The sequence below is a fragment of the Anarrhichthys ocellatus genome, unplaced genomic scaffold, assembly GCF_004355925.1.
Source record: "Anarrhichthys ocellatus isolate YVR2014 unplaced genomic scaffold, GSC_Weel_1.0 scaffold5, whole genome shotgun sequence".
Lineage (NCBI taxonomy): Eukaryota > Metazoa > Chordata > Actinopteri > Perciformes > Anarhichadidae > Anarrhichthys > Anarrhichthys ocellatus.
In genome coordinates, this window is record NW_022280035.1 from 11,543,338 (window position 1) to 11,566,698 (window position 23,361).

A 23,361-nucleotide genomic window follows, 5' to 3' on the forward strand; every position below is an offset into this window, starting at 1 on the left:
CACCGGCTTAAGAGGGTTGTCTGGTAACCGCAGGGTCAACGGTTCGATCCTCGACTGGGACGTGTCGTAGTGTCCCTGAACACCCGGTGCCTGTCATTGGCAGCCCACCCATCCCTATATACAGGGATGGGTCAAATGCAGAAGTCAAATTTCATGTATATGACAATAAAAAATAGGGTTTCTATCTTAAGGAAAAGAGCTTGCAGAATAATGATCATAATAGGGCCTTTGATAGAAATAAAACTGCACTTTATTGGCAAGGTGAATCCCAAATCCTTCTTCTGCCTCTGTTATTTATTGGGTTGGCTCACAGTTAATGATTTCCTCAGATGTTTCTTAACTGTTCAGTGCCAACTGTAAGACCAGGTGTTCTGTGCACTTTTCGGCCCGCAGACATATGACAAGACAAATGACTATGTCTGACTTTTTGTCCCTCTGAGTGAACATTTAGTTAAGCCTCATATAACTGTGTTGAGGTTGATGGTAGTCATGTTTGGGATTTCTGACAGAGGCGGACTTGGACTGAGTGACTGTTTTGGGATTTGGTTCAGTGGAGACAGTCCTGTATTCCAGGACTGTCTCCATTTTTCTCTTGTCCAGGCAGAGGACAGCTCCTGATTGACAACACGGCTGATTTAAATAACCTAAATGCAAGATTTGTTTCATACGATTGTCAACACCTCTGATTGGATAAAGAGTTCCCTGAAAGGAGTCAATGAAAGGTCTTTGCAGAAGACACCCCCTCTCAGAGGAAAACAGCTGTCATTTTTTTTTTATTTCTGGCACAATACTAGGAGCTGGAAATAAGCCTCAACATGTGGGAGAATGTCAAGCCAGAAATCTCTGAGGAAAAGGTTGTCATAGATTGAGATATTTAAAGGTCTCAACATTCCGTTTAAACGTTACCGCTGCTTGGCGCCTGAATATGTGCAAGAGATGCTCTACCTGATGATAGACAATGTATTGTGGGTGGATGTGTTCCCAGATAAAATTCTTCATACAGGTTCTCTACAAGTTTGTATTTTCATAACCTTAAAACTCGGAGCCAATTGTTCATTATCTCTCTGTCACACATTCAACGTGATTTTATTGTCCAGCTAATGAATGCATTTTCTCTTTGTTGCCGCTCCCTTATCACTTGCTTGTCAGTCATCATGTGAACTAAGTAGATTGTGGAGTAATTGTGCTGCTTTACCGCTTTGTGACAAAACGTCCTCTAAGACCAGAGGAGCCCGGATAATCATATTAGAGTGATTCTCAGGGAGCTTACAGCCCCGCCTCCTCGGCGGCAGGGCAGCATGGGTCGACTGATGTGAACCTGGCAGCACTGAGGAAGACCGCCAGGTTTTCTGACATCATGGGACAATCTAGTCTCTGTTGGTCAAGAATCATTGGCTTTGGGCTAGACAGACCAAGATTGCCTGATGGGTATAGCATGCTGTCTGTGTGTGTGTGTGCTGCTGTTGCTGCTGGGGGCCACTGAATGGGAATGATATAATACTTGTAAAATGTCAATGAAGTGAAGTTTCCTTGTTAACTGAAACTTTTGGGGAAAAAGTAGGAGGAGGGTACAATTTACTTGTCAAAATAAATGTGCGTCAATCTACAACATCTGCCTGTTTGGTTAGATTTTTGTGTGTGTGTGTGTGTGTGTGTGTATAAGAGTCGTGCATGCGTATGCATGAATTGATGAATTCACACACTGTGTATATGTGTTTATGCCAACTTTATTTTCTTGCCATCACATGTACATGTGTGTGAGAGCTTTGACATTAAGACTAAAGGACATTTTTTTTCTTTGCACTACCCTTTACTGCTATACTATGTGTATACTAAGGGCGTGACCTGCTGCTGTTGGCCGGCTGACTCAGCATTCCTGGATAGGTGGAAGTGCACTGGCCCTATTCCACCAACAACAGAGGCGATGGAAGGTAACAGAGGACAAAACAGGGGAGAGCTTTGAATAAAAGCTGGTGTGTATCAATGACTCACAGCAGGCATACAGTAAATCATTACAATGAGGAGAGAAGCTTCTCTGTCACACACACCCAAACTTCAAAACAAGCTTGCACACATATACATGCACATGCACAAACAGATACACGTACATAGATGTGTACATGCAGATAAACCCAGTACTCGGTCACACTGTCCACCTCCCTCTCTCTCTGATACACTTCATAGGTATGTATAACAGCCTCTCTCCACCCCTGGCTCCACGCTCCACCCTCAGTCCTAGAGGACAGGCTGGTTGACCCAGGAGGAGGGGATAGCGGGGGAGGGAGGGAGAGGTAGGAGCAGACTGAGCTCAGATTCATTTCTGCTGGTGGTGCTGGAGGCACAGCACAGCACATTGCAAGAGCATAACGTGACGCGCAAGGAGCTGGGACACGCATGGCTATCGAATGGATTATTCTGACATACACCTGTGAACTCAGACTGAGCAAGGACAATACAGTCAGGAGGCACACAAAGGACTCACACAGAGCTTGAAGAACTTGTTTGTCCCACTAACCGAACATTTAAAAAGAAATACCTGAATTTGATGAAGACACATTCATTCAGGAGCCAGCTGATATCACGCTGCGCCGAGGGACTTGGATTGACAGCACTGACAATGTGAATGTTTTGGGTGAATTTCTGAATGTGTTGTGTCACCCGGCACCACTCAAGTGGATCATAAGTGAGTGCTTTTGATTTTATCTGTGGCGATTGTTTGATTTGAATACTAGAACTGATAGTGATATTTATACTTAAATTAATACAAATTAAAATCATCCAAAAATTGTCCTCTTGTCATTGAAAACACTTAACATCCCAGGGATCTGTAGGAACTTAAACTTGGTCACATTGTGAGTGAATGGATTTGTTTACCGATTAATCTAGGTCATCTTTTTCACTCATTTGCAATGCTGTCATCATCAGTATCATTACTCTTCTGACTCATGTAACATTTGCACTGTTAACCTAACAGCTCTATGTCTTGTTTTTTCTTTTAAAAATAGAAGGAAACCTGTGTAATTTAATGTTCATTAGATTGAATCGAGGAACACAAAACAAATCGTATTTTCAGACACAGTGCCCTGTTTTGGAAAGTGAATTAATGTATTGATAATACATTAGGAAACATTTACATAAACGATTACTGGCATGAAAATAAGCTTGTATAGCATATATATAGATGTATGATTTTTACATACACATTTTCTGAGTGTAGTCATCTGTTTATTTCAAATGATTGAATATTACATGAAGTTGATTTGACAACAAAAGTGATACATTTTGAATAAAGCTTTTGATGAAGTATTGTAACTCACAGTAGCCTTTGTATTTATCATGCCATCAGTATCAGTATAGTAACGCACACAGTATGTCTGGCACAGACGGATGTACGTGATCGGAAATATTTTATGGCACAGCCTAATTGAAAATGCATGTGCTCCTCTAAGTTTTCCATGGATTAAAAAAGCTGAAGGGAATCACCAGGTTGTTCATGTGATCTGCTCTCTCATGTAATGTTAATGGACTGTAATGGTGACGACTCTAAATGCTTTGTCCCCACAGACATCGAGACGAGAGCGAAACAGACCAAGAGAAAAGGACACGCGTGAGAAGGCTTACCATGCACTGACAACAAGGTGAGAGGCGACAGAGGCATACTCACCTTGGAGTGCTCTTCTTTTATGTGCTTGTGTGTGCTTGTGCCTTTTTTATCGTGCATTTGTGTGTCCTGCCCGTATTTTAGGATCAAAAGGTCTTTGGATGATTAAAAAGAGATTTGTGGCCCCCCAGACCAACTGTGTGTTTATGGTGCACACAAGGGTGTACTTTCAAAGTAAATTGATTTATGACCTGACATGATTTGTATACAGAACAACTAATTACTTAATATATAGATGACATTTAAAATGTCTCTTTAGCTTTAATTCTAAGTGAAAGCCTGTATCTCCACCATCGCAGAAGTCTGTCTTACCAGTTTCCACTAGTGTAATAGCAATTTAACAATAAAAGAAACCTCTCTAGATTTCTTTATAAGAATCACATATTTTACTGAATGTGATTTAGAGCAGGAAGTGTTTGTATCAATCAAATTGCTTTAAAAAAGAGTTTTTCCATTAATCATACACTTTCTGTCTTTTTTTGTTTGGCACAGTCTGTAATATCCACAAAATGACTTCCCTGAGTGTAGCCAGCCCCCATCCGGAATAATCATCATCATTATTGTCACAGTTATTTTCACAGTCAATTTAGTTTGGTCTCTAATGGGGAATCATTTCATCATGTGGCCGAATCTAACCATATCAGCTACAAAAAGTGCAGGCCTGTTTTAGCCGATGTGTTAACACTGCGACGCAGTTTCTATTCTTCTTGGAAAATACTCTCAATTTTAAACCAGTTTGGGTCACATTCATGTTGCCAGTGTGCTGGTTAATGATACATAACAAGAACAACAATCAGTGGTCTTGCGAACAGGCGTTATCAGTGCTGATAACGGGACTTGTGCCTTCTGCAACACCAGACCGAGAGGAGGTCTGTCCACCAGCCGGAGAATTGTGGAAATAAACTCATGCCGATGTTTGTGAATACAAAACTCACAGCTGAAATGTGGGCAGGTAATGAGTGTGCAATGAGGTGTGTCTCCACATGATTAACATTGAATGGGTTGTTTGTACAAGACAGTGAAAGAACAAGTGTTTGCTGTAATTGCTCACATGGGCTGCAGCCAGGAGGCTAGAACCTGAGTGATACCCTCTGAAAGAGAGGAATAAATCATGGATACAGAGCTGTGAATTAATAAGTGCAGCAGGTGCCTCCACAAATTGAAATGCATAAGTATATACAGAGTATTCACCTATCATTGAATTGACTCATTCAGATGGGGAATATATCCTCTGCATGTGAGAGCGCCAATGGGAATCTAATTTAGTGATATGTGGGGCTTGAAGAAGAAAGCGTGGTCATAGCGGCCTTATCATGCAGATGAAGTGCTGCACAGCCCTGCGTGTGGTGCCACATGACTCATCCAGACCTTTGTTACGGATCTATTGATCGGTATGTAAATAAAGTCTCCTGCCACACCAATAAAAGCAGAAAGGAATACCAATGCTTAAGGATATCGCATGGTGCAGTCTAATCTTAGATTCATATATATTATTCACAGATTGGATCTAGCTATTTAAATCCTGTTTCCTGATGCCAATGTCTGTTAATGAGGATGATAATGAAAATCCAATGGAAAGAATTAGCATATCAGAAACAATGTTGATCCTTAATGACATGAGATGGTTGATTGGTTTGGACAGAAGGAGAGAAAATGAAGTGTGTGGGTGAATGTGAAAAGGAGAAACTAACAGGTGTGGGGAAGAAATAGAAAAGAGGAAGAAGAGCAAATTAGAGGGGGGAATTAGCGACAGCTTGCGTGAGTGTACACTGGGCTGCTAATGAGGACTGAGAGGTCCTCATTTATCAGATCGGGTTAAACCTGGTCAAAGGGAACTAATCAAGGGACTGACATGCACGCACAAGACAGGCAAGGAAGGGATGGAACTTTCATTACGTTTGCATTATTGCACCCAGGGTTGACTTACCTGTTTGTCTGCCACTGATGCCGCCTTCATTTCATGTTGATAAGTCATAAACTGGCCAACCAGGTTGAGGTCATTGTCTGGAAATGCAAACAAGTGCAAAACACCATGAGAGGTATGCGTTTCTCTGCCAATCAAGAGATGGCAAGACAGAACTAAAGACAATACACAATAGACAATAGTTTGACATCAAAACACAGGGAGTACGCCTGGGACATTCAGAGTCAACCTCATGTTTTCTACTTTTATTCAAAGTTAAATTTGTTGTTAAAAAGTTGCTTCTCATTTGACCAAATAAGTTCACTTAAAAGGACCAAAGCAGTGGATTTGCATCACATCCCTTATACTTTACATCTTCTGTGTTATTTGCATGTAGCCTATTTTTGTACCATTTCAGACATCCATTGTCACACAATATGAAACTATTAGCGTGCTCAAATGGCATTATCATGCAACAATAATGCAAAATTGACAGATATTACGTTGCAGACCTGATTTTCACTGTGGCAGAGCCTGCTGATTCATTTTCATGCCATACAGAAATTAATGAAAAACAGTGATGTGGATCTGTAAAAAAATGCCAAAAATAAGGAAAAAAATCAAATGCTCTTTATTTGCATAGCCTGCATTTGTAAATAATCTACAAAAATGGCAACTACACACATGAATAAGATGCAATCATGTAGTTATTGTCTGTTAGTTTTGGCCTTAAATCAGCTTCAGCCCTATATGTCTATGAGTTGAATTCACATTGTATTTTCTTATATCTAACCAGGTTTATGCTTAATAACCTCTGTTTGTTCTGAATCTCTGTCACATGATATATATGGCCAAATGCGTCATTTTGACAAAATAACAAAGTAGTGATTTTCTCACCCCAAAAAATGTGTCTCTTGAAGACATTTGGTACTCAACACAAACAGATCGTGCTTGGATCTCGGCATAGCTGGAACATGACGTAGTTCATCAAAGGGAATGACCAAAACATGTGTGAACAGCGAGAAAAGAGGACTGAGATGTTGAAAGATGTTAATGCTCGGTATAACATTTTCTTGCGCACTTTAATTACCTGTTTCTGTCATCCCTGAGGCACTAGTCCTGTGTGTGGGAAAGCGGTGTAGGATGGAGAGGACATGAAAAGGGATGGTTGAACACCGGTTTGCCTCTGCAGAGGAAAGCAAGAGAGGAATCAACTCCACCATTAATCAAAATGAAATCCTTAAAGTAACGAGAGGAAGCTACTGTACTGCACTAACTACTAAAAGCAGTGTCTACAGTCCATCCAGCACGGAGAGATGGAATAATGTGTGCTTTACAGTGACTCAATCAGACAGATAGGGAAGCTCTGCTGTGCTTTTTGTTATTAAAGAGAGAGCAAAGCAGAATCCATTTTCAGAGACAGGGTATGTAAAGGAATACATAAACTGCATCCAGCACTGTTCTACAGACAACATTTACCCTCTCTCTGTACCCTCAGTTTAATGAATTTCCTCTGAGGACAGGAAACATCAGTGCCAGTAATGTTGAGCTTTGCTTGGGTCTCCTGTGGGGCCATTGAGCAATTTGAAGACAATCCATCTTGATTTCTTGGAGGCACACGCAATGCAAATGAGACATGCGCATATTTGAAGAACATATTTTGTGTCCTTGAGGAGTTCAGTGTTCAGAGGCTCATTCAGAATCATAACAACACTTAGAGATGCAACAATGCTTTGTCAATCTGCCTCACACACTTCCCCATATAAGTCCAGACACCATAGAGGGCTCCTCCTACCAGTTATTAGTCCTTTTATTTCGCAATTTGGGGGTATTAGTTTAACATTACTATAATAGTGTGGATTTATTTCTACCTCCTCCCTAAGTCATTACACCTTATCTTCACAGAGGCTTACTTGAAAAAGGTATTCCATATCAGAAATGTATCAAATTGGCAAATATAGGCAACATAGTGAGATTGTATAGTTTGTATAAAGGACTGCAGCAGCACAAAGAATCCTCTCATGAATTATGCTGTAATTACAGAGAGGGGCACGAGGCTCCTCAGGCCCTGACAAAGAGAGGCCAGGAGATTCCTTGATGAAAAAAGGCTGTGTTGTCTAACCCTGTAATTAATTTTAAAAAACTTGAAAAGCAAAAAATAATAAACAGATAATAAGAAAGAATATTACTAGCTTTGATCTAAAGGACAGGGCCAACATTTGAGCAGACTACTAAAAAGTCACCAAGCCAATGCAGATTTAAGCTTTTTATGATATTGTTGTGGTCGTCTGCCAGGGCAGCGGGGAGTCACTTAGAACCGAAGGGTCTTTCTCTGACTCAAGAGAAATGCTTCTGCTCAGATTCTCTTCCTTTCATCCGAGGCTCTACCTTCATGCTGGGTGGAGAGGTCCAGCTGGCCTGGCTCATCATGCGTTCATCTGAATACATTCCTCTGGCGAAGCCAGCATGTAACGCTTGACAATATGTTCAGCTGTGTTATCTCTCGCACCCAGCAGTGAGTATGCCATTACTCACAAATTGGCCATTAGGTCTCGGAGGAGTAGTGAGAACAACTTTGTAACATATTGTTAGTCGTACTCAATAGCGTAATACTATAAATATAGTTTTCCTCCTATTTTGAGACGTGGAAACTTTCCAAGCACCCATTAAGTGTAACATTTGTATACCTAACCGCTCCTTGCACATTAGTCAAAATATGACATCGATATGGTGTCAAACGACACACTCTGTGTTAAGTAACAGCACATAGCTCTCATTAGAAGTATATTTGTCCACCTTCTCTTTCCGTGTATTATTGTTCTCATTCCACAACTCTATTCTTTTACTTTTTCTGTGCTGTTTTTGTTTTCCTGCCTTTTCTTCACACTGCCTTCATCACACTTCTTCCTTAATTTTTCCTCCCAGCCTTTCTTCTACGGGTCATTTATTTGACCAAGACGTACCCCCGGCATCCCACGACTCTGTTTCTTAAATTGTCATCTCAAGAACTTTCTGTTCTTTTGAGACAGTTATTTATAAGCAAGGAAAAATAAACGTAAAGTTTATTGAGATCAAGAGAGAGTGTGAGAAGTAGAAGAGAAAGGAATGACTGGATGTATGAGAGAAGAGAAAGAGGGGGGGTTGAACAAAAACAGGGGAAAGCAGGAATGTAAGGGGTAAGCATGGGATGAGAGCGTTTATGAGAGTGGAGGTGAAGGAATAAGAGGGGTGGGATACAAGGGAAAGCTGTCAATCAACCTTGAGAAAATATATGAAAGAAAATAAACCATTCTGGAATTGCGTCAAACAGAAATGAAGACTTATTAAAAGACAACAATATTTACATGGCAGCACGATTGCAACAGTCTCTGGCTCCCATTACTTTCAGTCAGATTTTATAAAATTGCACAACAGAAGCTATTTATAGTGTGCAAATATAATGGATACACCAACATGTGTTTAATCCTTCATCTCATGTCATTGATCTAGTGTCTTGAATAAGAGGCCCCAGTCTTTTGGTTTGGATTCTCAGCGATATGATCAGGAAAGATTTCGCAGCTGACAAAGCTGAGGACAACTAGAGGAAATTTAATAACGAGCCAAGGCATGACTTTGATATGGTGATAATACCGAACAAGTAAAGTGTTTGTGTATGAATAACATCTGCGCCTGCTATAATTTGTGCGTACAAAGTCTTGTGACCGAGCACCAGTGTGACTCCTGGTGACCATTTTGCACAGGGGATCATTTAAACTAATCAGACAAAGATTGTAAAAGCTTTCACACATTAACCCTTTGCTGTCTGTCTTTCAGGAATGGAAAGCATCAGTGTGGAAACGGACTGGGATGGGTTAGCCCTCTCCTGTCTAGGCGCCACAGGAAGGAACAACTTCTCTTCCTCGTCTCTGTTTGTCTCTGAACTGTACTCCCTCAACAGTTCTCACAGCGGGGGGTCATTTTTTGGGATCTTCCCTGAGAATGGTTCCACCACCCCGCCTCACACCTTGCCCCAGCCCAGGATGAGGGACCCGGGTCTGGCTCGGGCAGAGATTGCAGTTCTCGGGGTGGTGCTGGCTCTTACCACCCTGGGAAATAGCTTTGTGCTGTGGGTGCTGCTGAGGAGGAGGAAGCAGAATGCGCCGATGCACGTGTTCATGGTCAACCTGTGTGTGGCTGACCTAGTGGTGGCCCTCTTTCAGGTCAGTTCATGAGTTACTTGAGACCATGACAGGAATGTAAAGTATGAGAGTGGGCAAAATAATAGACAAACTTAGATACAACATTTTTTTGAAATATGACTCCTCTCTTCTGGTGATTTAAACAATGACAAAGGATCTCCCAAAATGAATCCTTAAATTACAATTAACCCAGGCTTTCTCCGCCCCCTGTCTGTATCATGGTTACACCCTTGGTCAACTTAAGTGAGACAACAGCAACAACCCTATTATATATCCAAACCTACAGAGGGCACTCTGCTGCCAGTGCATACAACTGATTATCAATCATAAATACACAATACATACTTAAGTAAAAGTAAAATTACATATAATAATACTCAGAAAAGTACAAGTACACAAAAACAACTACAGTAATGAGAGTAAATGTCATTTGTCACTTCCACCCTTCTTATTGTTAACCAATCCAATAATGAGTCCATCTCTCATCATAACTATGTGGCTCTCTTAGCCCTAAACCCAGGGGTTCCTCTGTAAATCTTTTTTTGTTAAACAGCTCATAAACAGATAGTACAAACTCAGTCACTTCCTAAAACCGCTATAGACGCTGTAGTTTTATGTAAACCTTACTCAACTCAAACCAAAGTAAAAAGTGCATTCATGGGCACTATTTAATTGTTATGGCTGAAGAACGTAAGTGTACGTGGGCACAAACATGTCTGTTCTTGTGCATAGCCGTATAGAGAATATAAGAACACCATTTTTGTCTATTTAAACTTGCAGAACGGTGACAATGAGGATACACCACAACATGACTGCAGTTGGAAAAGGAGGGCGATTTAAGTTATTTAAAGGGTGTACCCATAGGATGCACATGTAGGGGGTGTTTTTACATTAATCAGTGTATAATCAGACTTGCCTTTTAGTTTTTCTCTCATTTCTTAAGGCCAAACTAGAAACAAACTATTCTAAGAGCCAATTTAATATTGGTCCCTTTTTTTTTTTTTTAAATCTGTGTGTCCAGGTTCTTCCACAGCTAATATGGGACATCACAGAGAGGTTTCAGGGGCCTGACTTTCTGTGCCGGTCCATCAAGTACTTGCAGATTGTGGGCATGTTTGCTTCCCCCTACATGATCGTTGCTATGACGGTAGACCGGCACCAGGCCATCTGCTGCCCGTTGCAGGCCTACCGTGGTGGAACAATGTCCCGCTGGAACACCCCTGTCATGGTGGCCTGGGCCTTGGCGCTTGTCCTCAGCATACCACAGGTAGGGAGGGATGAACACACATCCAAACAAAACCTTACACAAACACAACAACACATGGTGAAATAGGAAATGAGAACTAAGCGGGAGTTCACACCCTGATCTCTACAGTAGAACTCAAGATGTTAGTCTATTTTTAGCTAGTTGAGGTCATTGCAGTTCAGCTAATGGAAGACGAAACTGACAGTCATATCTGCGGGTGTGCTGACCACCCTCCTTTTGTTTGGTCTGTCAGGTGTTCATCTTCTCTCGCTCAGAAGTGAATCCAGAAGTGTCTCCTGGCGTGTTCGAGTGCTGGGGTCACTTTGCTGAGCCGTGGGGGCTGAAGGCCTACGTCACCTGGATGACCGTGGCTGTCTTCGTCCTACCTGCCTTCATCATTACCATCTGTCAGGTAATACTGGTTATAGCGGCTTGGCTCTCAATCTCTGCATCGCCCACAAAGTCCATTGACAAGGATTACATGTTGAATGGAACATCATTCAATAATGAACCGTGTGGCATGAATTCAATTCTCTCTTGTTTTCACGGAGGGTGCATTTGGCCAGCATTGTTTGATAACCCTGTGGGGGACTGTGGTTGGTGTTATGTAGCATCCCATGGCGGGTAGGCATTCTGGGCCGCCTCCCATCAGGCCTGCTGCTCTATTTAGGGAAAGATATTTCCAGGGTCCTGCTATTTCCCCTAATTAACACAGCACTTGCAGAACCACTGCTGAGACGGCTGCTCAGAAAATCTGCCCACTCTGAGAACCTCCCGCCAAGAAGTCGAATATACCAGATCTCTGCCAAACATAGATCCCTGACCTTTTTTCATTATCAGATTTCAAGTTTAGAGGGCTATTTAGACACCTTTTCAGAAGAACAACAGTTTGCAGCAACATACCTTAAAGTAACGTATAATGTAAAGTATACATGACTTATTATTTTTCAATTCAAAATTATTGTTTTAGTTTCTCAGGATAGCGTGAAGAATGGTTTTGCTGAAATAAAATTTGATAACACCTTTTTTGGTAGAAACAGTGGAAGAGTAGCGGTATTGCATAAATATATCTGACAATGGTTTATGGCTGATGGTGAAAGCCAACACACACAATCTCTTTCTTTTTAAATGTCCTGCCACTGTTAAAGCCAAAATACAAACAAGCTTGTCTGCAAAGAGCAAAGAAAAGCATCTGATTCTGGCACGTTCCAGTCGACTCAGTCCTCAGGCCTTTGGGTGTTTTGAGTGATGGTTTGTCTTGTTTCCCACATATGAAACTGTGCTAATTCTTAAAAATAATCTTACTTTTTAGATAAGAATCTTCCGAGAGCTTCACAACAACATCTACCATAAGTCAGAAAGGATGGTGATGGCTGAGTTAAAGAAGAGTGAGATCTTGTTCCGCTTCAATAGCTTTAAGAAAGAGGACGAGCAAGCCAGGGAGAGGGAGAGGGGAAGACGGGCGTCCAGAGTAGGAGGTAGGGATGGCAGAGGAGGACAGTTCTTAAAGGGTGTGAATAACAACCCTCACAATGACACTCATAATAGCCAAGTTGGAGAGTGCTACAACAATGCACCATCCGCTGTCCAGTATCACAGTTGCCGTGGAGAACATGTGACGACAACAGCATTGCCTACGCAGCAGCAAACACTGAACTGCCCAGACTGCCAGGACTCCTACACGTCCTACGAGGTGGCCTCTGGCTCACCACGCTGCTCCCTTGACTACACCCGCCCTCCCCCTCCAGCCATTCCGCCTCCAAGCATCACAAAAGCCATGTCCAAGACAGTGAGAATGACCCTGGTGATTGTGCTGGTCTATACTATCTGCTGGTCGCCTTTCTTCATCGTCCAGCTTTGGGCGGCCTGGGACCCCAACCCTCCAGACCAAGGTCAGTCACACATGCTTTACGGGTAGTGCTTATCCAGATACCTGCCTGATTTCAGAGATCTGGATCAAAATTGCAACATTCCCTTATGTACGCCGTTCGCCCTCAGAAAACAATGAGAAACAGACACCTGGGTTATTACCATTGCCATTAGAGTTGTTTTTCTCAGATGGATTGATCCTCTTCAGCCCAGTTTATCCATTTAATTACCCAACATGTGCAAACCCTATCTGTTTTGCAATTCACGCAGCCACAAACAAAAGCTAAATGGTCGGGTCTTGTTTAAGGCAACAACCTCTGATGCTGTTGTCCATCTCAATGTGTCTAAATACTCATTATTCCAAGGACATCTAGCTCCAGCTCAGATGTGGTTACAGTGAATCAAATACAAGATCAACTAGAAACCCCTGGTTGAAAACCCTGGCCTCTGTACATTTTGGCACACAGACAGCATCTGTTGATCTGCTTACTGGCAACCGATGATGAAGCAAGTAATGCTAGTGGAGCCTTAGGTTGTGGATGATGGTTTGGACTGGATGTGTGACTGATTTTAAGCTAAAGACAAACAACAAAAGCCAGTTAATGCTGATTTAAGCAACATGGCCAGATATGACACGCTATCAACAATAATCTAGCTGATGACAGTGTGTTATCAGCTTTGTATTCCAAAAAAATTGTTTTTCCTGGTCAATTGTCCTTATTTGGCCATTGTGAAATAAGCATAATTTTGTGAAAAAAAGTGAAAAAGGAAGTATGCAGAATATTGTCCCTCTTGGTTATTTATAGCTATTCCTAAAGAAAATAATCATGAGATTTTCACCATTTTAACTGAATAGTTGTTGAACATATTTATGTTTGCTTCATAAGAAAGAAGAGAACAATGTGATCATCTGTCCTCAGTTACATGGGAAATTATACATTTTCATGTTTGTACTTGTCTCTGCATTTGCATGTACACTTGCCTTATGTGTGCCTTGTGTGTGTGTCCTCGGCAGGAGTGGCCTTCACTATCCTGATGCTGCTGGCTAGTCTAAACTCATGCACCAACCCGTGGATCTACACAGCTTTCTCCAGCAGCGTGTCCAGAGAGCTGCAGAATCTGCTGCAGTGTGGGTCACGAACTGGCCGCCGGGGCTCCCTGCCTGACGACTCCACTACCACACACACCTCCACCACCAAGGACAGCATGTACTGACAGAGACTGATGAAGCAGAAACAAACAAAGAGACATGTTCGAAAAAGAAATGCAGGGGTGCACACGGGCCTGATGGAAGGACGTGCTATTGCACAGAACTCTTCCATCACCACCTACAGCGTCGCAGCCTGGCAACACAGCGCGCTGACCTCTACCAGATGTTATCAACAACAAAGGACAGCTGTACTGTCAACAAGTCCTGTATCTGTAATCACTGGTCCTCTCCACCCCATCAGAGAAGAATGGTGTCATCGAGGATGTCAACACCATTTTATGAGGGCACTGTAGAATATACAGTGGCTGTCAGTGACAGCATCTGCAATGCAAAATGGCCTTGAAAGTAAAGAGGTTTTCACCTCAGCTGCAGTTGAGTAGGACCCTGCGCTTTGATTCATACGAGAAAAACTCTCTCGCTGCTCAGACAGCGCAGAGCAGCAGGAATGCAAATGGTGATTCATTGCATTAACAGCCTTACAGCACACCTAATGTACAAAGCAGCAGACAAAGCTTTGGGTGTAGAGAAAACAAAGCAGCAGGCCAAGGGAAAGAGAGAGAGATGCAAATTGACAGCCAGAGAGCGAGACTGCTGTTGGACTGAGAACAGATGGTACGACATGGATGTTATAGCTGCAGGAGCAGTCCGGAGGCTGAAGTAGAAATCTAATAATGTGAACAAACTTTGTTGAATCAAATAAAGTGGATTAAAGGCGGATGCTTGAGGCTGAATATATATTTGCTCGGGAGGAATCCAGTTCCAGGGAAGTAGAGTGATTTGTTGCATGGAGATTCATTTATGAGGGCCACTGTGGATTATTGCAGACAGAAACGCATTCACATACCATTAGAACGATTAGGCCTAGAAGAATACAAATGGACAATCCAGGTTTCTGCAACCAACTTGGACCCAATTGTGTGATTATATTTGGCACAAACACAGCATATGAGCTACATAAAATGACCTTCTCGTCATGCTCTTCTGAATAAATGAAACAAGAACATGAAGAAGACACAGGAAGGAAACAAACAGCATTCCATGTACAGTGATGAACAATGTTAAATATATTTATTGAAAATGTAAGGCACATTAGATATTATCACATTTTGTGTAGGATAAATGTTGAATGTAAATCATACAGTTGTATTGGTCTGATATGTTTAGTAGAAAACAATGGGGTGTCAAACCAAAGATTTTTTTAAAGCTCGACTGTAGAATCAATTGAGGTCCTAAAAAGGTTATTACAACGCTTCAGCAGACATGTAAAGTGTAAAGAGAAACTACTGCACGTCGGTTTAAGAAAAGAAAAACAGTGAAAATACTTCCAGTCAAACCAAGTGCCTGTAATGTCAGTAGACATTTTCAGAGGGGCCTCCCTCACTGGAGTAATCTCTGAATGGTGATGTCAACCATGTTATTCTTAGATAGGATCATTGGTTATATCACACCAAGAGCCATGTGTTCTTTTATATTTTTATTTATTGTTGTATAATTGAAAAAAATAATATATATATATATCTCTATATGTGTGTGTTTTTAACAATAACTAATATATATATATATTATTAGTTCCTAGTACTGCCTCATTTTCATGTAGTTTTTATATTACATTTTTATACGTAAAGAGTAATGTATTATGCCCCTGAACTGCATGACAGACTTAGAATAGTAATGTTACGACATTTTTTATAAAGTATGATTATATAAGCTACTGTACACACATATCTGTACAAATATGTGATAACTTTCTGTGTGTATAAAAAAAGATTAGAATTTACTGTTTGTGGTTTATTAATTTCTGATTCGATGTTCCAGTAAATAGTGATATGTTTTTTTAAATGCTGTTCGCTCACTTTGAGCTTCAGCACAGTCTTTTGTTCGTGACAGAGCAGCGTTTCTATTCTGCTGGACAATGCTTTAAAGCTTTTATGTGTCCCAGGACTACTCGTTGAGGTTGAAGGAGGAGTGCTTGGGTTTTCAGCACGCCACTGTGCATTTGATCGCCAGACGCAAGCACTTTGATTCTCTGCCAAAACAGAAATCTACGGCAACAACGTTCCGTGTATCACTTTGTTGTATTAGGAAATAGATTAACTTCTCCCAAACCCTCTGGGTGTTCATGTTTTTTCCGCTTCCTGCCAGGAGGTTCAGAGGTCAGAGGATGATTCTTTTATGATGAAATGGTCAGATTTCTGATCCTCCCAGCCTTTCAGATTGATGGGAGAGGCCAAACACACTTTCATTCTGCATTATACTGTCTGCACAGCCATTCGTTAACGACCGCTAAATAATGAATGCTCTACGGTAAATGGAGAAATTGCTGGTACAAACACCCACTAAAATGTGATTCATCATTGCAGAGAAATTCCCGGTGACTCTGTCTTGTTATCCTGAGGATAGAAGATCGGACAGTAGCTAATATCACCCCAACCACCATCATCCCCCCTTGTCAGAGCATATGATAGATGGTCTATAGGGTAGGTCACTGCGTTTTTGTAATCCTGCAGCGTGTGTGTTCCTGAGGGTGTGTTTATGCTGAATGTCCTCATGCTTATGGTTTTCGAGCCGAAGCAAGGTTGATGTCTAAACTCAAGGTCACTTCTTCATTACAGTGGGGCAGAGCTTCCGGCCAGCCCTGTGGCTGTGATGGGGGTATAAAGGAAATAAATGACTCCTCTGTGTGGCTGTCACAAGTGCAGGAAAATAGGTAAATGTCCCTCTTCGAATCAATTTAGGGTAAGGCAAGGAGTGCACCCAGTAGCTCTGAAGAGTGCCGGAGCTCCCCAGCCCTGACCAAAGTCAGAATAAATCAGACCTGGAGCCAGAAGCTTTACAACACTGAGCAATGTGTCCGCCCTGCTTAACTCATGACCGTTTAACAGACCTGATGACTGCCGAGGCTTCTACTGAGCTCATTCCAAGACACCGGGAGGCCCCAACCAACTTACACAACAGACTACAGTCTGTGTTAGCGGAGCGCACCGGAGCATCATACTTTATAAACAGAGGAAGCGAAAGAAAAATGATCCAGGCAATTCCATCATTCCTTTTCGGAAGATAAAGTTATTTTCTCTGTTTCACTTTAACTATCTTTCAACTGCATGATTTTTTTCATACTTTCTCTCTGTCAAACGAGCTGGGAATTTACTTTGGGAGATATTTTTCTCACATAAAAGGTATCTTCATAGAGATAGGCCTTTATTTACTGCAACGATTTGACTGCAGCTGTGTTTATGTGCTTTTTGCCAAATATAGCCACACTTTTGTTTTTATTAGCAGCAGTTGTGATCCTACAAAAAGGTTGCCTCACACTTTAGAGAAGATGAAGCTTTTATTTATCTTGAAATGGGTTATTCCCCTGAGAGCCAGGGGAATCAGGGTTAGCTTTTATCACTCTCGCCCACCTTGTTTTCATTACTTAAAGCGTGGTTGTTTTTACACCTCAACAAAGACCCTGTAATTTCTTTGATCCCAGTAAAAACAGGCATGTGGAGAGTGTCTGATAAAATCCATTTTATGGGAGCTCAGTCAACATGCTTTCATAGGATTTACAACAGTTTGTGTCTGGTCAATCTACAATATTCTATGGCAACCGGCCAGCTATGAGCAATGCATGTAAATTCATTTAAAAAAAGGCTCAATTGCACTGGTTGACCTTTAGTGTTAAATGTCAAGAGGATGTCTAATATGATAGAGGAAAAGAAAGAGACAGAGAGAGAGAGAGAGAAAAGGGCATTTCCCCATATATGGCTGGTTCTTGACTGGCAACTGCATAAACAGGAACAGCACATTTGAGGATGCCTAAACAGGACAGCAGGAAGAGGGATATAACACAGAGTGAAGCCCAAAAGCTTGGAACTGACAGTGAGTTTATTCACTCCAAACATAATCCAACTGTTGTGGTGGAAGCAGCTATACAACATGCCTCACTGTACATACACATCAATGAAATAACCAGAACAATAACTGTTATTGTAAAGTGAGGAAGGGGAAGCCAGCATGAATAGATAATCTGTTTTCTGATTGTTGAGTTAGCCGTCAGTTTGTTGACTTTGTTCTGCTTTCCAGAAAGTGTGAAGAACGGGCAGTAGAAACAATGCTTACATCAGAGCCAGAAAGTGTGACTTCCAGTGAGGATCGCTTGTGCGACGGCAGTTTCCACATTGCTGAATCGCACTAAGCCCGTCAGCGTCTGCCTCCCCCGGCTGGTGTTTTACACACCTCTGTCAAAGCAGCTTTTCTCTGCCTCACAGCACTCGCACACATACCCAGATGCCTCTAACTCCTAGGTCTCAGTAAAAATATTTGTCTTTTGTAATAATTATGTTGAACTAAATAATAATAAGCACATGTGCTCATTACTTATAAATACAAAATTGGACTGGTGAATCGAGATAAAAACCATGTGTTGTGTAATTGAATGTTTACGTGACCTTGTAAATTTCAGTTTGAAACAAAATAACAATCTGCCGAAAAACTATTTGCAACTTCCTGTTAATGCAACATCAACAATCTCAAAATATTTCATTCTACATCCGCGATCATGTCCTGATGTGTGGGTTGGAGTCGTTGAACACTTTGCACTCACATCACACAAGAGAAGGAAGAGTCTTGTGTCAGCATCGACTCAGTGGCCTACTTTAACTGTTTGTTTGTTCGTTCCATTTATATCCCTCCATCCAGCCGTCCCACAGCCTAATAGGTGACTCCATGGGGGAGTTTCTGGAATCACTCCAGCTCACGTCTTACACAGTTACCAACATTGTGAAGTCTCTATTGTATCCTTGCCAAGGTGACAGGAGACAAAAGCTGTGGTGTGCTTACACCATGACAGTGTGTGTGTTTGTGCTGACAAAGCTACAGACCTATGATAAAGTACTTGTGTACTCTGTATACTGTGCAGTGTTTATGTGTGCGGGTACATTACCCGTATACAAAGTTTAGATTAGTCTCATGGGAGTCAGTGAAAAGTTGCAGTTGTGCTGCTCTTATAGACGAAAAAAGCAGCACTGCATGTGCTGTACAGTTTGTGTTGCACACTGATTCAGGCCAACTACAGAAATAGACATGCTAAGTTTAAATGTCCGTAACAAACCAGATCGCACAGGCACGATAGTACCTAGAAATGTGACAAACAGAACAGGGGCTTGTAATGCATTATGCAACGTATTGCATTACATTAGCAACAGCTGGTAATGAACCAGTAAAAATCACATGTAATCTGTCCATGAGGCAAGAGCTGGCACCGCTGTGGACGATACCCGGGCTTTAAGGATCAGCATAACGCTGCCACAGTGTGTTCAACTGGCAGCACTGCACCACAGCCAGTCAGGAAGGTAACAGCAGCTCCAGCACCTCTTTACTGATGCAACACATATGACATGTTAACTGTTGGAGAGAAAACAGAACAGGACATCAGCTGCTGGAACACATACCTCGCCATGGCTACCTAGGAATGCCAATAGGGCAGTCATGCAGACAGAAATAGCCCCCCCCGTTCACCGAGACTTCAGCCACAACAGCAGCATTTCTCTTCATGGTTTTGTTAACTGCTATAGATCCTGTTAAATGAGTACATGGGGTGAGCATTTTAGAATAAGAACGAAATAACTTCTGGAATGAATCAAATCTTCTACTATAGTTGTAATGTTCCATCAGTACAGCAGATATAAATCTTAGATCTGGAGTAGAGACACTAGCAAGTAGTCAGTGAACGCTAAATCTGCTTGGAACCAGTTGTTTGATCTAGATGAGGTCAGGGGTTGTTGACTCATCCAGACTTAACCAGTTTACTATTGGCAGCCAAACAAGCTTCAGAGATGGCATATTGTTGCTATGGAACAAGAGATGATGAATCTGCCAGTCTGTCTAAGAGAAAGAGGAATTTATAGAAGAGGCGGTCTGTCACTTGAAGCAACACTTTACACTGTATAAAAAAAAAAAAGCAAGCCATTTATTGAATTAACTTGAAGAGACATATACACTAGACCTGTTCAGGCCAGCCAGTGCAGTCACATTATTGACATTTCATATGCTTTGAGGTCTTGACAGCTCTTCGTTGGTGTTCAGCACGTCTATACAAGTCCCACTCCTGCCAGTGCATCAACACAGAAGGACAAAAGATAATCTGATCAAAACGTAGCAAGAGGTTTTAAGCAGAACTCAATACAGCACATTATCTGTTTTGTTTATTTCTGTGGTCCAGATTTATAGTTTGGTTTTATAAAAAAAAAAAAAAAAAAAAAAAAGTTACAAAACTCCATCCCTTGTTGACAGGACAAACTTGTGCCGAAATTCATATGAAAAATTGATAAGACTGATGGCATTCAGACAGTCTGAATTTAAAAAAATATAAAGACTGCTGCTCTTGCTCCTTGTCCCAAAGCAGATCAAGTGGCAAAATCCTATTGGCTCGCCACAACAACGGAAGACGGATCGTTGGTCGAGATCCACCAGAATTCAGTCTTTAACAATCCAGTGATCATGAATCATTTATGCCTGGATGGTGTTCTTAGCAGTGAAGGCCAGGTAGTAGACCAGGATACCCATGAGGGCAGCCACCACCTCTGTAGCCACCCACGGGCCATTCCACGCACCCTGGAAAGAGATTTGAAATTTGTTTTAAAGCGCATCACAGGTTCAGATGAAAAGTTATCAAATGATAAATTATACACTCAAGTTACACCTGGTTCTAGAAATACTCTGAGGCTGAGAGCAACATGATTGCTCAGGTCGGGCCTCAGATCAAATTGTTCACAAAGATAAATCAAGTTATTAGGTATGATGTTACTCTTAATGGAGTGCTTAAATAATACAAATAATTACAAGAGAACAGCACTGTAGAGTAGTTTCTCTAACTTATTTTCCTAGGCATCCACTTTTTAAAAGTCCAACTGTCGTGACCCAATTCACAAGAGGCCATTTCTATAAATCACCAGAAGAGCGAATTCGAGTGTAAATTAACGTTCTTGACCATTTTTACCGCCATTTCTGCACCACCTTATATTACCATGAACAGGTAAACCATGGTATTCAGGCTCCCTCATGTGGCTAAAGGTTGTACTGCAGATAGAAATCTTAAAAGATTTTTGGGAGACCCTAATGAAATCTCCTGTGACCCAATGATGGGCCCTGAACCAGTCTTTGGGAATGACTGCTGTAGAGGATACATTTCTTAAGGAGCATTAACAACATATTGTCCCAAACTGTCAAAAAAAAAGCCTCTCGGTGTAGCTTCAACTGAATGAATGAGTGCGTCTTTTTTTTTTTCCAGGAATGTATGGATTCCCTCTGTACATTTTAAAACGACCCTTTTCTATCACGTAGAGTCATATACAACAAAAAACATGTTGTACAGAGGATTGAAATCCTAAACAAAATACTTGTCTTAATAAAACATGAATGAGTGCAAATCCTTGTTCTTAACAGACTGTGTCTAATAAAAGTATGCCTTAAAGTCATTACATGTTTGACGTTTTCTTCAGACTCTTTGGGGAATAATACACTAACTTGAAACTGGCTGCAATAACTGATTTTGGCCTCTTGGACGTCCCATCACTGCCATATTATAACCTTCTAAATTGATCATGAACATGTTGGCAGACAGTTATTTACACATCCAGCAGACACAGAGAAACATTAACATTCATCGGGGGAATGTAAGTCCAACATTCACTCTGTCTTAATTCTGTTTTGTGTCTCCTCTCTATTTCTGCTAAATGCACCACTAGTTTACCAGCTAGTCACTTACTTTGTCTGTTTCCTGTTTTTGTACTAGGTAGGTAGTGTACAGTGTTTTTTTTTTTTTTTTTGCTCTATACTAAAATTGTTCAGAGGCTTTAAGAGACTCACCCTGTGGTCAATGTTGACAGAGAAGAGAGGCTCAATGGCATTTACATCTTCGTTGTTTCTCTGGGCCTGGAACAAAAAGGAGAATCACACATATAATTAAAATTAGACAACCTTGAACGCTGCAAATGCAGTGGAGCTTACTGGCAGTGAACTATGAGCTTATTAAACTATGCATCAAACACTAACCTTGCGCAGGGCACTGTAGGACTCCTCATCAAAGAATTTAACCTGATATGTTCCAGACCTGGCCTGTTTGTGAGGAAGACTCCAGGACACCTGAGGGAACAAATCACATGTTGACAAAAGCTGCTTTAAAAGGCTCTAGGCTTTAAGAGACTGTTCATCTGAAAATGGACAACAACAAAGCTTTGGACTTCAGATGCGAATTGTGTCCTAAAAGGTAAGAGGTTCAGGGCGGTCTGAAATAAGAATAGTGCAACTGTGATTGTTAATTAGGCAACATTCAATGCTCAACACATTGTGGCTACAAGATCAATGTCATTATCTAGTGTAATCTAGTACTTACCATTCAAAAAACAAAAAAAACAAATCAGATACAGTGAGAGCAAATACATGCGATTATGAGGTCACTACCATACCTGGTACTTGCCAACATCCTGGCCTCTAGTCACAGGGAACTGTCTTCCATTCACATCAGCATACAGAGTCACACTCTGGAGAAGACAGACATGATCTTCAGTGAGTCATTTGCTCAATAACATCCATATCTAATCACAATGTCCGTTGAACGGGTTGGAGGTGGGCTGTTACTACCTGTGCTCCGTTGGCACAGGCCAGGCTGAGTTCCACGATGAAGACCGACTCAGAGGAGATGACGGCGTCAGAGGTGGTGTAGGCCGACGGGGTGATCGCTGGGTCTGTGCAGGTCTCTCCTGTCAGTGCAGAGCTGAGATTAGCTAAACTCCTGAACACCGGTGAATCATCTTCACAGCATTAACACGTCATTCACATTTCTCTAAGAGCTATATTCCACCTAATTAAGAAGACACATGGAGGTGATTTAATAAACCAGCTAACGTTACTAGCTGGTTGGTTAGCATTATAGAAGAAACCCCCCCTAGGCTACTTAAGCTCGTTAAATCTCTTCCACCGGTTCCCCCGCGGACTTACCGGAGCAGGCGACCACGAGCAGAGCGAGGAAGGCGGCTATACGAGTCATCGTGGAGTCCGAGAGGTTGTCCGGTAGGTTTCGTGTTGCTCCTGAGGTCCAGTAGCTGAACTGCACTGTCTTCCTCACTGACTGAAGGAAAGAAGTCCACATCAGCTCACTGATGCGACTCCTCTGCGGCTGCGCAGCAATGACGTGGGCCGTTAAGACGCAGGGCATTCTGGGAAATGACTCTGTCGACACGTCATCAGAGTGTAAAACATGCGTCCACCGTCAAAACCAAAACCCACCGCCAGAACCTCAAAACAGAAGAC

At 41.7% G+C, this 23,361-nt stretch overlaps 2 protein-coding genes across 3 annotated transcripts; one reads left to right on the forward strand and one right to left on the reverse strand.

The window, feature by feature from the left end:
* The first annotated feature begins 2,337 nt into the window (after window positions 1–2,337).
* On the forward strand, window positions 2,338–15,844 carry avpr2aa (arginine vasopressin receptor 2a, duplicate a). Of its 2 annotated transcripts, XM_031845341.1 has the most exons (7): window positions 2,338–2,683; window positions 3,565–3,638; window positions 9,378–9,763; window positions 10,764–11,009; window positions 11,242–11,400; window positions 12,301–12,880; window positions 13,873–15,844. In XM_031845341.1, exons 3-7 carry the CDS (start codon window positions 9,380–9,382, stop codon window positions 14,070–14,072), a joined length of 1,569 nt encoding a protein of 522 aa, XP_031701201.1. In that variant the 5' UTR covers window positions 2,338–2,683; window positions 3,565–3,638; window positions 9,378–9,379; the 3' UTR covers window positions 14,073–15,844. The 2 variants fall into 2 exon arrangements, with proteins under 2 accessions (XP_031701201.1, XP_031701202.1); XM_031845342.1 differs by lacking the exons at window positions 2,338–2,683; window positions 3,565–3,638 and having other exon boundaries at window positions 3,648–9,763.
* A 4,154-nt stretch (window positions 15,845–19,998) lies between these two features.
* ssr4 (signal sequence receptor, delta) lies at window positions 19,999–23,222 on the reverse strand. Its single transcript, XM_031845193.1, has 6 exons — window positions 23,050–23,222; window positions 22,693–22,811; window positions 22,518–22,592; window positions 22,105–22,194; window positions 21,919–21,984; window positions 19,999–20,664 (listed from the first exon to the last, which is right to left on the reverse strand). Exons 1-6 carry the CDS (start codon window positions 23,198–23,200, stop codon window positions 20,560–20,562), a joined length of 606 nt encoding a protein of 201 aa, XP_031701053.1. The 5' UTR covers window positions 23,201–23,222; the 3' UTR covers window positions 19,999–20,559.
* Between the last annotated feature and the right edge of the window lie 139 nt (window positions 23,223–23,361).